General features: G+C 38.1%; 1 protein-coding gene across 2 annotated transcripts in view; it reads left to right on the plus strand.

Annotated features, from left to right (window-relative positions):
* The window catches only part of TNNI3K (TNNI3 interacting kinase), a 300692-nt gene that overhangs the window by 213101 nt on the left and 73767 nt on the right, over positions 1-13824 (plus strand). For both annotated transcript variants that reach the window (XM_087866002.1, XM_045802016.2), the window contains one exon: positions 9033-9142. In XM_087866002.1, coding sequence (XP_087722128.1) covers positions 9033-9142 — 110 coding nt within the window. The remainder of the gene's footprint in view (positions 1-9032; positions 9143-13824) is intronic.

A 13824-nucleotide genomic window follows, 5' to 3' on the forward strand; every position in this document is an offset into this window, starting at 1 on the left:
CCAGGTCTACCTCTTGCCACTTCCAGTCTCTCATCTATGTTCCAGCCACAGGGCACTATTTCTTTTCCCCAACATGGCTTGTTTCATCTCACTTCCCTGTCTTTGCACACATTAGTCTCTTTGAGACATTCTTGCTCACTTTCCATCATATGATCCCTAATTAATTTTTAGATCTTAGCTTAAATATCACTTCTTCCCAAAACATCTTCTGTAATTCTCTAATATTGAGTTAATGCAGTCTCCTCCATGCCCCAAGTCATCATTTATTATAGTATTTATCATGTTTTACTCATACAGTTTTGGAATTTTCTTTACTTCATTATCCCTTGCTAATTATACAGTGAATATTTCGAAGAGATAAGATCGCTTCTGTCACGGACCCCCCCAGAAATATTTACCCTTTTTAGAGAGAGAATATTATAAAATCAAACAGTTAAAAGTCTTGCCTACGAATAACTTGATTCCAATATCCCAGATATTAGAATTTATAGTACTTTATTGGAAAGAGAGTTGGTTTATGATAGATGTTGAATTTTTTAAAGTTGGACAGTGACCATGCATCAAGAAATGAGACTGTTTATATCATTGCACTGGTTAGGCAATCTAGCATATGTTCAGCAATAAATTATGTGAAGCATCAGATTCAATATAAGCTACATATTAGCCATTTACAAAGAGGAACAAATCCATGACTACAATGTATGACAGCATTATCAATTATGGTAGTAGCAACATTACACACGGCTCATCCTTCTGGATTTAGTAGTACCCTATCTCCTGGGAGAAATAGAAAAGTGGAACACAAAGATTGGCATTGACTCCTATGCAAGTGATGGGTATGCATTAAGAACTTGAAGTTAGAGTCTCTTTTGCATAGGATATGTTCAAATTAACCTTATAATCTCAGGTTTAGAAAGAACCAAAAAAGCCATCACATCCAGCATTCAATGGGTACCTGAGACCAAATACCCAAAGGGCAGGAGGAAATAGGCAAATGCTCTACACAAGACAGTGTGATGGACAGGAAATCACATGCTCTGACTCCAGGGGAATAGCTGCTACCCAGTTCCAGCCAAATAGTGCCATGCAGGAATGCAGAGATCACTGCTCATTGTTACCATATAAAATAATCTCTGTGTGTTTGTGTAGAAATCTAAAGGTTTGGGGCACCTGGGTGGTTCATTCGGTTAAGACTCTGACTCTTGATTTTTGCTCAGGTCATGACCTCGGGTCATGAGATCAAGCCCCGTGTTGGGCTCTGCACTGGGTGTAAAGCCTGCTGAAGATTCTCTCTCTCTCCCTCTCCCTTATGCCTCCATGCATGCACTTTCGAAAGAAAGAAAGAAAGAAAGAAAGAAAGAAAGAAAGAAAGAAAGAAAGAAAGAAAGAAAGAAAGAAAGAAAGAAAGAAAAAAGAAAGAAAAAGTCTAAAGGTTTTTAAATGTTGGCAATTGATTCAACTTTTAAGAAAGCATTTTTCAGGCTAACACCATATGGGCTAAAGAGAATCAGCATAATGTGTAAGAACATGAGCCTTGTAACTGTATGCGAGGTACTTAACCTAGCTATACTTCACTTTGTTTTTAAAATGGGGGTAATAATAGGACCTACCTCAAAAGATTGGAATGGTGACTGGGAATTGGAAACATTCAATAAATATTAACTATTATTATTCTCGTTAGGCTATCATTGAGTGCTCCTCTGGCTGGGAACTGTGCTAGAGTTAAGAGGAAAACAAAGAATAGGGCATTTCTCAAGCCCTCATAGTACAGAGCAGAGGTTAAGTCCCAACTAGACAGAAGCAGACTGCTAAAGATGCTCCCTGGAGGAGTCTCCTGCCCAAACCGTGGAAAATGGGAAGATGGTATCAGAGAAGGAATCTGAGAAGAGATGATCCGTGCACTTCAAAAAGATGAAAACTAATTAAATAGAGAAATAGTGGGGAGGTAGAGAAGGAGTTCCAACAGAAAGCAGTAGTGGCAAGGTGCAGAGGCATGAGAGAGACGCAAATAATTCAGCAGGGATGAATCAGAGAATACAAGGGAATCCATCACAAGACACATGTTGTAAATGTCAACCTAGAGCTAGGTGGTGAAGGGCCTTGTGTGTTCACAGTGAAAGTCACGGCAAGAGTTTAAGCAGGGCAATAATACAATGCTATTATTGTTTTCAAATGCTCCCTCTTGCTACAAAGCAAAGTCTGGATTGAAGAGGCTTGAAATCAGGGTCGAGGAGACCAGGTTGTCTAGATAAGAATGTATAAAACCTTAACTAGGGTTGTGGCTTAGGAGAGGCTGGTTGTGGGAAATTTGAATGGGACTTACCCACGGGTTGAGGTGGGAGCACAAGGGAGAGGGAGGAGTCAGGGATAACTTCCAGGCTTCTGGCTGAGCCAGCAGGAGGATGATGGATCCAGGGAGAAAGCAGATTTGTGAGAGAAGTGACAAGATTAGGGAGAGAAGAAGCCAAGGTGTGAAGCCAAGCAGAGAGAGAAGAACCAGGCAAGATGAAAAAGGAGCTGGTATGACCTGGCAAACAAGAGCTGTACTGGATACATTTCAGAGAAAGAAACCAACACCTGCTTCCCAGATTTTATGCCTCTCCTGGGTCTGTCTCCTCTGATATATCATGAAAAACTAAAGAAGACATCTAGGATAAATTAATCCATCAATATGTATTTTATCCAATACCATTCCCTTATAACCAGGTACCAAATTTTGTGGATCACTTTCAGATTATAGTTTGAGGCCAAAGAAGAAAGCCTCTTGTTTTCCTTTTCCTATGTGATGCCAGCTGGTTCACAAGGAGACTCAACTCTGTGTCCTGGGATTCCTTAATGCCAAGCTGTATCTAAGTCTCGGATGCGGCATCAAATTAAGAACATCTGCCAATTCATTCTAGCCAGATTTTGGTGAGACTTCATATTGAGGTTTTAACTCAGAGTTGCAAACTGTAATATTGGGGCCAAATATGGCTTGCAAATTTTTTTTCTTTCACATATGATTGTAAAAAAAATAAGAATTTAAGTACATTTAGAGACACGGTTATATCACAGGATCCCATATTTGTAGCCATTTGTGTTTGCTACCCTGTTTAAATATTAGATGATTATGTTCTTTCTCCATATATGATTAGGACCCTAAGGCATCCTAAATATAATAACCTTAAAAGGCATAAGCACGCTGATGATGTGGACTACACTTTGACAAGTGATAAGAAAATAGGAGTGAACTAAAGTTCTGAAATCCTGTGTTTGCTGTGCTAATCTTCATCAGTTTATCACTGAGAAGAGTAGAGCCAGCCAATCACTACACAGATCACTGGAAAGATCAAATCGGTCCAATGGATGGTGATATTTCTATGAACATAGCTGATATTAACATTCCAATACTTCATTACACTGACAAAGATTGCAATGAGAATAGACACTGGTGCAAATTAATCTATTCTTCTGACAGTATGTAATGAGAATGGGATGTGGTTTAAAAAATTAAGCCATTCTTAGTGCAGTCTCAAGATTGCAATCTCATGGTCTCTCTCAGATGCTATATGCTCTGGTGATACATCATTGAAAAGTGTCAGTTTAACAAAGAATGTGTCTCAGCTCTTGCTGGGAGAGTGGTCCGCATTTGCTTTGTTTCACCACAGCCCAACCCATAAAAACAATGAGGTAGAATCAATTGTGTTTTTTTAAAACACACATACACACAATCAAAACTGAAAAAAAAAGAAAATAAAACCAAATAAAAAACATCCTAGCAGTTTTATCTTAGTCAAAGCTTACAAGTAAAATATTGTACTTTATTGCTCTTTCTTTATACGAATGCCTAGATTTATTTTTATAAAACATAAGAGTGATAGCTTAATTTAGGAATTCAGAATCTACTACCAATTTATCCACAAGCAATGTAGCCAATTAAACTCACCATGAAGAGCTGCATAGACATCCTCTGCACAGTGGCCATGTTACATTATGAGCTGGGGCTGGTGACAGATGAGATGGTTTGTAGCCTTGTAATTTGCAGTAACTCAATGCAATCTTTTACTTGGTATTCATACTCCCAAAAAACCTCAAAAGGAACTATGACTTCTGGTCAAACGGAACAGAAAATACACAATGTTTTTGGTATCCAGTTCTCTTGATTCAGACTAAAAGGGATCAGTGGATGATAATAATTACAGCAACAGCAGCAAACACTTATTGAGAACCAACGATGTGCCAGATGCTCTCTGTACACTAGCTCCTTTAATTCTAACAATAACCTGTGGTTTAGGTTCTATTAGGATAAGATATATGCTCAACATCACACGCTAGTAAGAGGGACGTCAAGACTTAAGTGCATGGGGGCGCCTGGGTGGCGCAGTCGTTAAGCGTCTGCCTTTGGCTCAGGGCGTGATCCCGGTGTTCTGGGATCGAGCCCCACATCAGGCTCCTCCGCTGGGAGCCTGCTTCTTCCTCTCCCACTCTCCCTGCTTGTTTCCCTCTCTCGCTGGCTGTCTCTCTCTCTCTTCAAATAAATAAAAATAAAATCTTTAAAAAAAAAAAAAAGACTTAAGTGCATGGCTCCTTATCCCCAAAGCCCATGCTTATCGCCATTACATGTGTCCTCATTGTTTCATCTTACATGGACAAAAATTAATACTCACAGAGGCAAATTAGCTTAATTAGGATCTCTCACAGAGTTAAAAGCAAAGCCAAACTGGAAATTAGGTCCCCAAATTTCCTTGTTAAGGGCATTTCTTAATTGTCATATTGTTTCAGTTTATAGAAGCCCCTTCCCAAATGTTCTGAAAAAAAGATAAGACTATGAGGTACATATGCTACCAGATCTCAGTAATTTACCTAATTATGTCATAATTTAATATTAAACTAAACATAGTCATCCTACAGTGTTTCTTGGTGACTAGGCTTTATGCTCTGTCCTAAAGACATAATAATGAGCAAGATATTAATTGGCATTAATCCATAATCCTTATTTATTTGTACAATAAATGTTTACTGAGTCGTCTATACCATGACCTGTATTATCTCCAGTGAAATCATATTTTGAACTACCTCATTTATTGATTCATTTGGTGCATATCAGTTGGGTGCCTACTAATTTCCTGTCATCATGCTAAGCACAGGAGATACAATGGTGAAAGATACAGTTCCTGAGATCAAGGAGCTTGTGATCTATTTACAGAGGCAAGAGAATAAATAGGCAATCCAGTATAATGTAATATATGCTATTGCAGTACCAGGTGCTGTGGGAGTACATAGGACAGGCACCCAGAGACAGTTCATTAAGCTAAGACCTAAGGGACACTAGATGTAACGTAGGAAAAGAGGGTATGAAAGAGCATTTCAGGAAAAAGGGATCACCTCTCTGAATTTGCGACTGACATAAAAAGCAGGGACTTTCCAGTCCAGTAATTCATCTCTTTAATAATTACTCATCCGTTTACCAAATTTTAGTAAAAAGCCTAACACTTTATGTTTTTCTTAGCTTATTATCAAGCATTTACATGGAATGTTCAGTACATTTGATCACATGAATAAGTGAATGAAGGTTATCACATGTTCTGAATGCCTGTTGACGATCTCTAGTCATATCCTTTTTTTCTTGATAAAGTATTAATAAACAATAAGGAACTTGAATCCACAAATCAATACCATGGTTATATGAACTTTTGAGGCTGACTTACAAAATCTTGTTTAAGTCTCATTCAGGATAATGAGAGTGGAAAAAATCTATGCTCTAGAATTGTGCAGTCCACTATGGAAGCTACTAGACACACATGGCTATTTAAATTTAAATTTATATTAACTGAAACTGAAGCAAAAATTCAGTTATTCAGTCACACCTTTTTAGTGCTTAATAGCCACATTTTAAGTGCTTAATAGGCGTGTGCTACCATGTTGAACATTGCCGAACATTTCCCTCATTGTAAAAAGTTCTATGAGACAGTCCTACTCTAAAATCTAGATTACAAGTTTCACTATATCATTGGTAATTGTCACAGGGCTGAAGAAATGGTAGGTGCTCAATAAATAGTTATTGATATTTTTAAATTTAGCCTTATTCTCTTTTAATACCAAAGTTTCACTTGTAAAAGTAGAAACCAATATGTACATACATCATTTAATATATTTTATGTAGCAATCAAGGTAAAAAATTTGATTAATGGGCTGACAGTCTCTTTCCTGAATCTGGAATACCAGAAAATTTCCCAGCTGTTGGTGTAGCATGGCCACTTAGGCAAGACTGACAAAGTAATCTCAAAGGTGACAAATCTCAATTCCATGACCCCTCATGTTGCATTGCCCACTTTCTGGCGGAGGTGGTAATGAGTAGTATCACTGCCAAGAATGCACAAAGCAAAAGGGAGAAGGAGATGCCAAGGCCTTGCAGAATCTACTTTGAATAATGAAGAATTAAATATCATTCATCTTAAACTGATTTTCTAGACACAGTGCCAAGAAGCAAACAAGTAACTTTATAGACTTGATATCAGAGTCTAAAAAGGTTTCAGAGGAGACATTTGGCACCTGCATCTGAGTTTAACTCACTTTATGAATAGTCCCTCCCCACCCATTAGGATATGTATAATTAGCTTAAATGTGTTCACTACGCTGGCTTATGTGCTTATCACTGCACCAGCTCAACAATATCCAAATGGTCATAAGGTGAAAAAGTAGAGTTTGAAGATCTATGATCATTAAGCATTAGTTAATTTGTTTGCTTATTTATTTACCTCATTCCAAAAAGAATTAAAAATAGTCAAGAGTAGCCAATGGGAGAAACCTAACACACCTAGTTTTTTGTGACACAAAAGATACATTTTTAAGTCATGTTAAGTTTGCTAACTACGTTTTGACGGTCTTTTATTTCTTTGTTTTCTTAGTGTCAGCAACTATAACTGTTGTTGATGGTGGCTAGAAACCGTTGGCAAATGTAGCAATGCAAATATTCTAAAATGGCATTGAAAACAAAAGCAGAAATGGAATTCCTGACTCTGCCCTCAACCTGGAACCATTGTGCAATTAGAACTGCTCTTGCAAGGAAATATCAAAATACCAGGCAGGCGAAGAAAATGAATTTAAAATTTTAAATACAAATAACCAATAAATATTTGGGAAAATATTAAGCCTCATTATTCATCAAAGAACAAAATTTAAACAACAAGAAATGAGCTGATATATTTACCTCTCATATTAGCAAAAGCTTTCATAAAATGAGAAAGCCTAATACTGGTGCAGGTGTAATGAAAAATCTCTCACACATTGGCGACTGAGAGTATGAGTTAGTCCAATACTTTAGAAAAACAGCTTATCAGTATGTATCAAATGTCTTCAGTTATGTCCTTTGACATGTTCATCTCAGCCCTCAAATATCATAGTATGTGAAACTGGGAAAGCCATATTGAAGAAGATATACTTTGGAGTTTATGCCCAAATTTGAACAACCTAAAATTGAGGAATGATTAAGTAAATCATACAGAATATAGAGTCACTAAAAGTGTGTTAACCTCAACTTTTAATAACTTGGGAAAATGTTGATATTTAGAGGAAAAATATAACATAATCATATATTGGATTGGGCATGAGCTCAATGTTAGAAACAATATATAAGAAATACTCAAAATATTTTAACAATTGTCTTTTCTGAATAAGATTTTATTCTAATTATGTTTCTAAAATTCTACAGAAAACAGGTATAAATGTTACATTTGTCAAAGTTAGATCATAATTCTGACTTGATCCATAAAGCAAAATGTTGATTAAGTTACATTACATATAATTTCACTAAATTAGTAGATCTATAAACAGAAGTGAATTGGAGCAAACTTAGCGTAGGAGAGGCAGTAGTTATGTAGGTCATATCACAAAAGTTATTAAGGTACAAACAGATGTTGATGACATCACAACCTAGAAGATAGGAAGTCAACATCCTGGGACTTCAGCCTCCCACTGATGCAGAGCAATTTTTCTGAGGACTAAGAAGAGCTTCAGGTGTTGTTTACAAAGTATTTTCAATGTGAAGTGGTTGAAGAGAGCATGGAATCTGGAACGAGAGGCTATACCAATCACTAATTATATTTAATTTTTTCACAAATTAAAAACTTGTTACACACACACATACACAGAGAGAGAGAGAAATACCTACTTTGAATGATTGTTAGGAGGTTTGAAAAAGCTTATGTATGTATCTACCATGTTGCCCGATACAAAATATGTTCAATAAAAGTAGCTATGAATTTGGTTTCCAAGAGAGTGACAGAAGTCACTGGCTGCAGAACAGGGAAACATACAACAGTCAGGAATCTACAGCGAAGTTCCAAGAATCACAACACCATAATCGGGAGTTTGAGACGAGCAATATTCAGAAATCCAAGCAGACAGGTAACACTAAGGAGATCAGTCAAGGGGTGGTATTAGCTAAAATGATGGGTTTGAAGTATCTAACAAAGTTTAGCAAATAATAACTACTTTATTAATATTAAATCTTAAAAATCCCAATATTCTTGTAACCAGTCAAGGTATTTAAGCTTAAAAAATAGTCTATTTTGCCCAAGTGATAGAGGTGCTTTCCGAACTGCAGAGTTCAGTGGCACCCCATGTTTTGCTAAGTACAGTATAAGCTCTTTGGCCTGGGATTTACAACATTGTACAGTCTGGTCCAATTTGCCTTTCAGTCCTTACTTCCTATAACATCACGTGTATACCCCTGTACTTCAGACACACACACCAAACTGGTTGCTATTTGTATGTTCTATTGTATGCTTCTTTGATCCTGTTTATGTTCCCTCGGCTCACAATTTGTTGAATGAACAACTGAATGAATGGTCAATTATAAAGATAAACTTATAGTATCAAATTATCCAACATTTTGTTGAAGCATTAAAAAAAAAAAACCCAGCATAGAGCTATCTTTGAATCTCTGCTAATGTTGCACAGATTGATTTTTGATGACTTTTTGTTGTCTGTTCATATGTTTCTTGAAGTAACTATGTGAATTGTCGGAACTGACATGATCATTTGGTCCATAGCGGCTGCTGCAGCTGACATGGCTTACCACCATATCAGACCTCCCATTGGCTATTCCATCCCCAAGCCCATATCGTCTCTGCTGATGCGAGGGTGGAATGCATGTCCTGAAGTGAGTAATTTTTATTTCCTCTTAGAAAATGTGTTATGGTCAAAATCTGTCACAAATAGTGTAACTCCAAAGTCTACTTTCAGTGTGTATTTTAAGACTGTCAAGGCAGGAAGACTGATTTGCCTTCTGCTCTTTAGTCTCTAATTGCCTCAAGAAGTCTGAGTATCTCATATTTCTTTGCCGCGGCTCTCTGATTTTGAAATGTTTCTCATAACTGATTAGCAAAAGAGAGACCAGGGTGTGACAGATGACTCACAGTCTCATCTCAGCTGCAATTTTATTAACTACGCTTGAACCATACTTAGTCATTTTCTGAAGAAAGAAGTTTGGCACAAGATGGATTTGTGTTGGCTTTTCACTATGAGGCAGGCCTTCAGGCGAAGGCCCCATGACAAGTGGTCTTTAGTAGCACTGGCTCAAGCAGGAGGCCTAAGGCCTAGTCCTAGCCCTTCCCTAAATCTTTAAGTGGTTATGTGATAAAGTGGTTGAGAGCACCGATGGAAGGATCGATGCTATGAAAGGAGTCAGTAAAGGAGGGTATGTCAACAGTGAAAAAAAATTTAAATATGATCATAGACCTAAGAATATTAAGAGTTACACTCATATGATCCCAGAATGAAATCTCAGACCTCTTGTCTACAGGAAAGGACTCTTCTTATCTGTGCCAGGCATTTTGATGTCTACTTTGTTCTCAGAGAATGACAAAGGAGGAGATTCCACAACTTCTCTCCTGATAACATGGTTTAGTACAAGGTCTAAGACTCTCCCTGCCAGCATGTCTTGTCGTCTGTTGAAATCCTTGTGTTCTGACATCAGTCCACATTGATTCTTCTGCTCTGAGTAGAGGGAATTAGTTCACATTAATTCACAAAAGTGTAACTGTTGTTAACCCAGGAAGTACCTCACCAAAGGAGAAATAGAATAAGGCCCAGTCCAGATCTGGAGCAGAAAAAGCAAAGTTCCCCACTTCTTTTTTCTAAAGGCAAAACCCAAACCAAGTCATCACCCAATCCTCCAAATGTACATGGAGACTCTTAAGAAGAAAAATAAAGATTATTAAGGCACGTGGACTGAGTAGTCTCAAAAGAAATAACCTCTTCTCCTGACCATCCCATTCGATAGATTACGTATTTATTGGTGTTGAATCTTCTCTCACTACCAGAAAGCAGGGACTTTTTTGTTTTGTTTTGTTTGCTGCTATAACCCCAGCACCTAGAACCATACCTAATAAATGTTCAAAAATATTTGTTGAGTAAATGAACGAGTACCACTATTGCTTATCAAAGCCTCCAACCCCTCGTCTGAATTTCAGTGTCCAAAAATATTTTGTCTTAAAAATTATGACTTAAAATAGTTTGGAAAAAGCTTTCCTTATTTTTCAGTATGAACCTCAGGCATATTTTCTAGGAATAAGTGTATCAAAAAAGCTAATCTGGCATTTCCTTCTTTCTTTGGTGTGTATAACATAAAGTATAGCACCAAAAACAGTTGAGGAAATCCCTTTTGCTTTTATTAATGGACGCTTCGTGATTTGGAAGTTTCCATTTGGAGATAAAAGCAAGTTATTAGCAACTTCTAAAAGCACCTCTTGGGGGTAGAATGGATGTCACAAATAACAGGTTAGGAAATAAGAGAAACAGGTTAGGGCCAAAGGACGGTACATTTAAAGTTTTAAAAAAATACTAAGAGCCCCAAAATCAAGTGGTTAGTGGGAAAGTTTTTGTTTGTTTGTTTTTTAAAGATTTTATTTATTTATTTGACAGAGAGAGACAGCGAGAGGGAACACAGGCAGGGGGAGTGGGAGAGGAAGAAGCAGGCTCCCAGGGGAGGAGCCTGATGCGGGGCTCGATCCCAGAACGCGGGGATCACGCCCTGAGCCGAAGGCAGACGATTAACGACTGAGCCACCCAGGCACCCCCGGTTAGTGGGAAAGTTTTATTGCTAGGTGGCAAAACCAATCAGCCCAGGGCCTGGGCTCTGAGAATGCAGTTCAGGGAGAAGGATGGGGGAAAAGCATAGCAGGAAGCAAAGTCTCTGACTAGCCAGCCATATCTGGGCTTGCCAGTCAGGTGGGCCCTGGCTTAGCTGTGGTTTCCATCTCAGCATTATGAAGTTGAGCTGCTGGATGTGACGTGCCCGCGACATCATCACAGTGCCCAGTAAGGTCTTCACTGTGTGAGTAGGCTCAGTGGTGAAGAAAAGGGAAACAATGGGCTAGTTTTCATTCTTTCCTTCGACAATGATTTATTGAGTCTCTACTATACACAGCCCCAGGAACAAGTGCTGGGGATTCAGTGGAGATGTGCTCTCCATGGAGCCTCAGTAAGGCCTAGTAGCCAAACGGGGATTAATTGAGTAAACACATGATTTTATAGTTACAAACCAAAATGAGGAAAACAAGATTAGATGAGAATGCGTACTAAAGGAATTGGCCAGTGAAGGACAGATAGCGTAGGTCAGGAAAGGCTTCCTGGAAGAAGTGACACTTGAACTGAGATCACAAGCATAATTAGGAGTTGCTGAATAAAGGGGGTTGGTGAGAGAGAAAAACAGTCCAAGCAAAGAGAAGTTGTGTAAATTCACTGAGAGAAAGGACACAAGGGAAGGACTTATTAGTTATGAGAACATTGTAGCCACTGAGGGATTAGATCTCTACACCATCATTTGAAACAAGTTCATCTTTAGATCTGAGACACCAACACCACGCTCTCCCGGTCCTTGCTTTCTAGGTTATCAACTTCACTACTCATTCCTTCTTTCATATTTGTCTTTGCCTCACTCCTTGAATGTGAACCACATTATTATCTCCTATATATGTCTTCTTAGTCGAGACCTACAAAGATAGAAGAGGACAGTGAGAACAGCGGCCTATAGGAAATGGAAAATGCTGGTTGGAAAACAGTGAGAGGTGGAAAAAGTCCTGTTAGATCAGATTTTGGAAAGCTTTGGAAACCAGGATAGGGAAGTTGGATATGAGATTCCAGGCAATTGTGTTTTTGTCTCTAAAGCAGTGCAGAAGTATGATGAAAGTAATTTTTTTTTTTGGAAAATTCATGTGAATTTGGTATGAAAAGATTTGATAACTTAAAGAATTATACGTGGTTCCTATAGTGAGACAGGCACTGAGTTATCTTCTAGTGTGATTGGGATAGTCGAGCATTGTTTCTTAATGTGCGGGCTGCATATTACATACTCCAGTTTACCCGGGAATATTTCTCAAGACAAAGATTCTGAGGCCCCATTCTAAAGCTACTGCATCAAAATGTCTAGGATGGAGCCTGGGACTTTGCATTTAGCAAGCACGTCAGGCGATCTGTGCCCAGCAAAGGCAGAGAGCTAGTGGGCTGAAACAGAAACCAAAGACACTGAAGTCAGAGAGCATTCCAGCTGGGCTGCTATTGCATTAATCCAGTTGATTACAACACAAAGACTACAATGGTTACCATGGGGATTCAGGAGCAAGGGTAAACTTGAGAACTACTTCAAAGGAAACAACGTCCTAAGAAGGTGAAATTCTGGATATACGAAATGGAAAAGAGGCAGTAGCCCAGGAGAGCTGTCATCCCTGCCTTCTGAGAATCAGCTAGTGACCAGAGTACTCCCAAGGCCGTTAGGTATCAGGGGTATTGTTGGCAGTGAGAGAACAAAGCCAAGCAGTCTGCCGTAAGGCAAAGGTGCTTTAAAAAAAAGAAAGAAAAAAAAAAGCATAGAAAAGAAAAAATAAAGATTGCTACCAAGAGTTAAAAAAAAAAAAAAAACCAACCTGGTCTACAAAACTAAGGGAACTGTCAATTAGAATAAAGTTATTGTGCAAGAAGTTGGCATAGATGCTCTTCTCACCTTAAAGGCGCTTAACCAAATGAAGTGGGATCAGGGGAGGCAGACAGATGGCATAGGAGCTAAGCTCAGGCAGAGAGGCTGAACAAAAATAGAGGGGAGAGGAGTTGGAGTTAAAAGCAAGGAAATTTTGAATCCAGGGAGAAAACAGAAAGAAGAGAGGGAATAAGGTTAGGGAGTTTCAAAATAAGAAAGTTACATCATTTGCTGGCAATTCTGAATAGGAAAGAAAACAGAAGATAGGCGGGGTGGGGCGTGTAAGCAATATTTACATTGTTCTATAGTCTTTTAGGCTGTACAATATTGCCGAATGTAGATATAAAGATCCTGTTATATAAAAATATATTAGAATCTACATAAATATATAAAATATGTAAAAATATATTAGATACAGAGGAAGAGAAAGTACTACCTTTTTTCCCACGAGGAAATGTAAAATATAATATTCTATACCATGAAGGTATGCTTTCGATGTTTTACTGGGATATCAAAAATAAAATTGAGTATACCTCTATCTTTCCAATAAGTGTAGCTTTGAATGAGAGATGCTTATTCTACTACCGCTTTTAAATCTCATATTTTTAAGGACATTTAATTCCTGTGCACAAGGAGGAGTACTCACACCAAACAATAGTGACATGCTAAACTTAAGAGATCAAACCTTGAAAGCTTACATACTAACAGGTTATTTAGTTTTCAAAATCTTAAGTTAATAACAATTGGCAATAAAGCTTGTTAAAATTCCCTTTGTTCAGGATCCATTGTGTTGATCTTAAAGCCCCATTTGTTCTTCTAAAATGATTGAAGCCGAGATCCCCACCTAGTGGATATAGAGGATTTTACAG

This window comes from Ursus americanus, chromosome 12 (assembly GCF_024610735.1).
Source record: "Ursus americanus isolate L20-20 chromosome 12, mUrsAme1.1.p, whole genome shotgun sequence".
Taxonomy (NCBI): Eukaryota; Metazoa; Chordata; class Mammalia; order Carnivora; family Ursidae; genus Ursus; species Ursus americanus.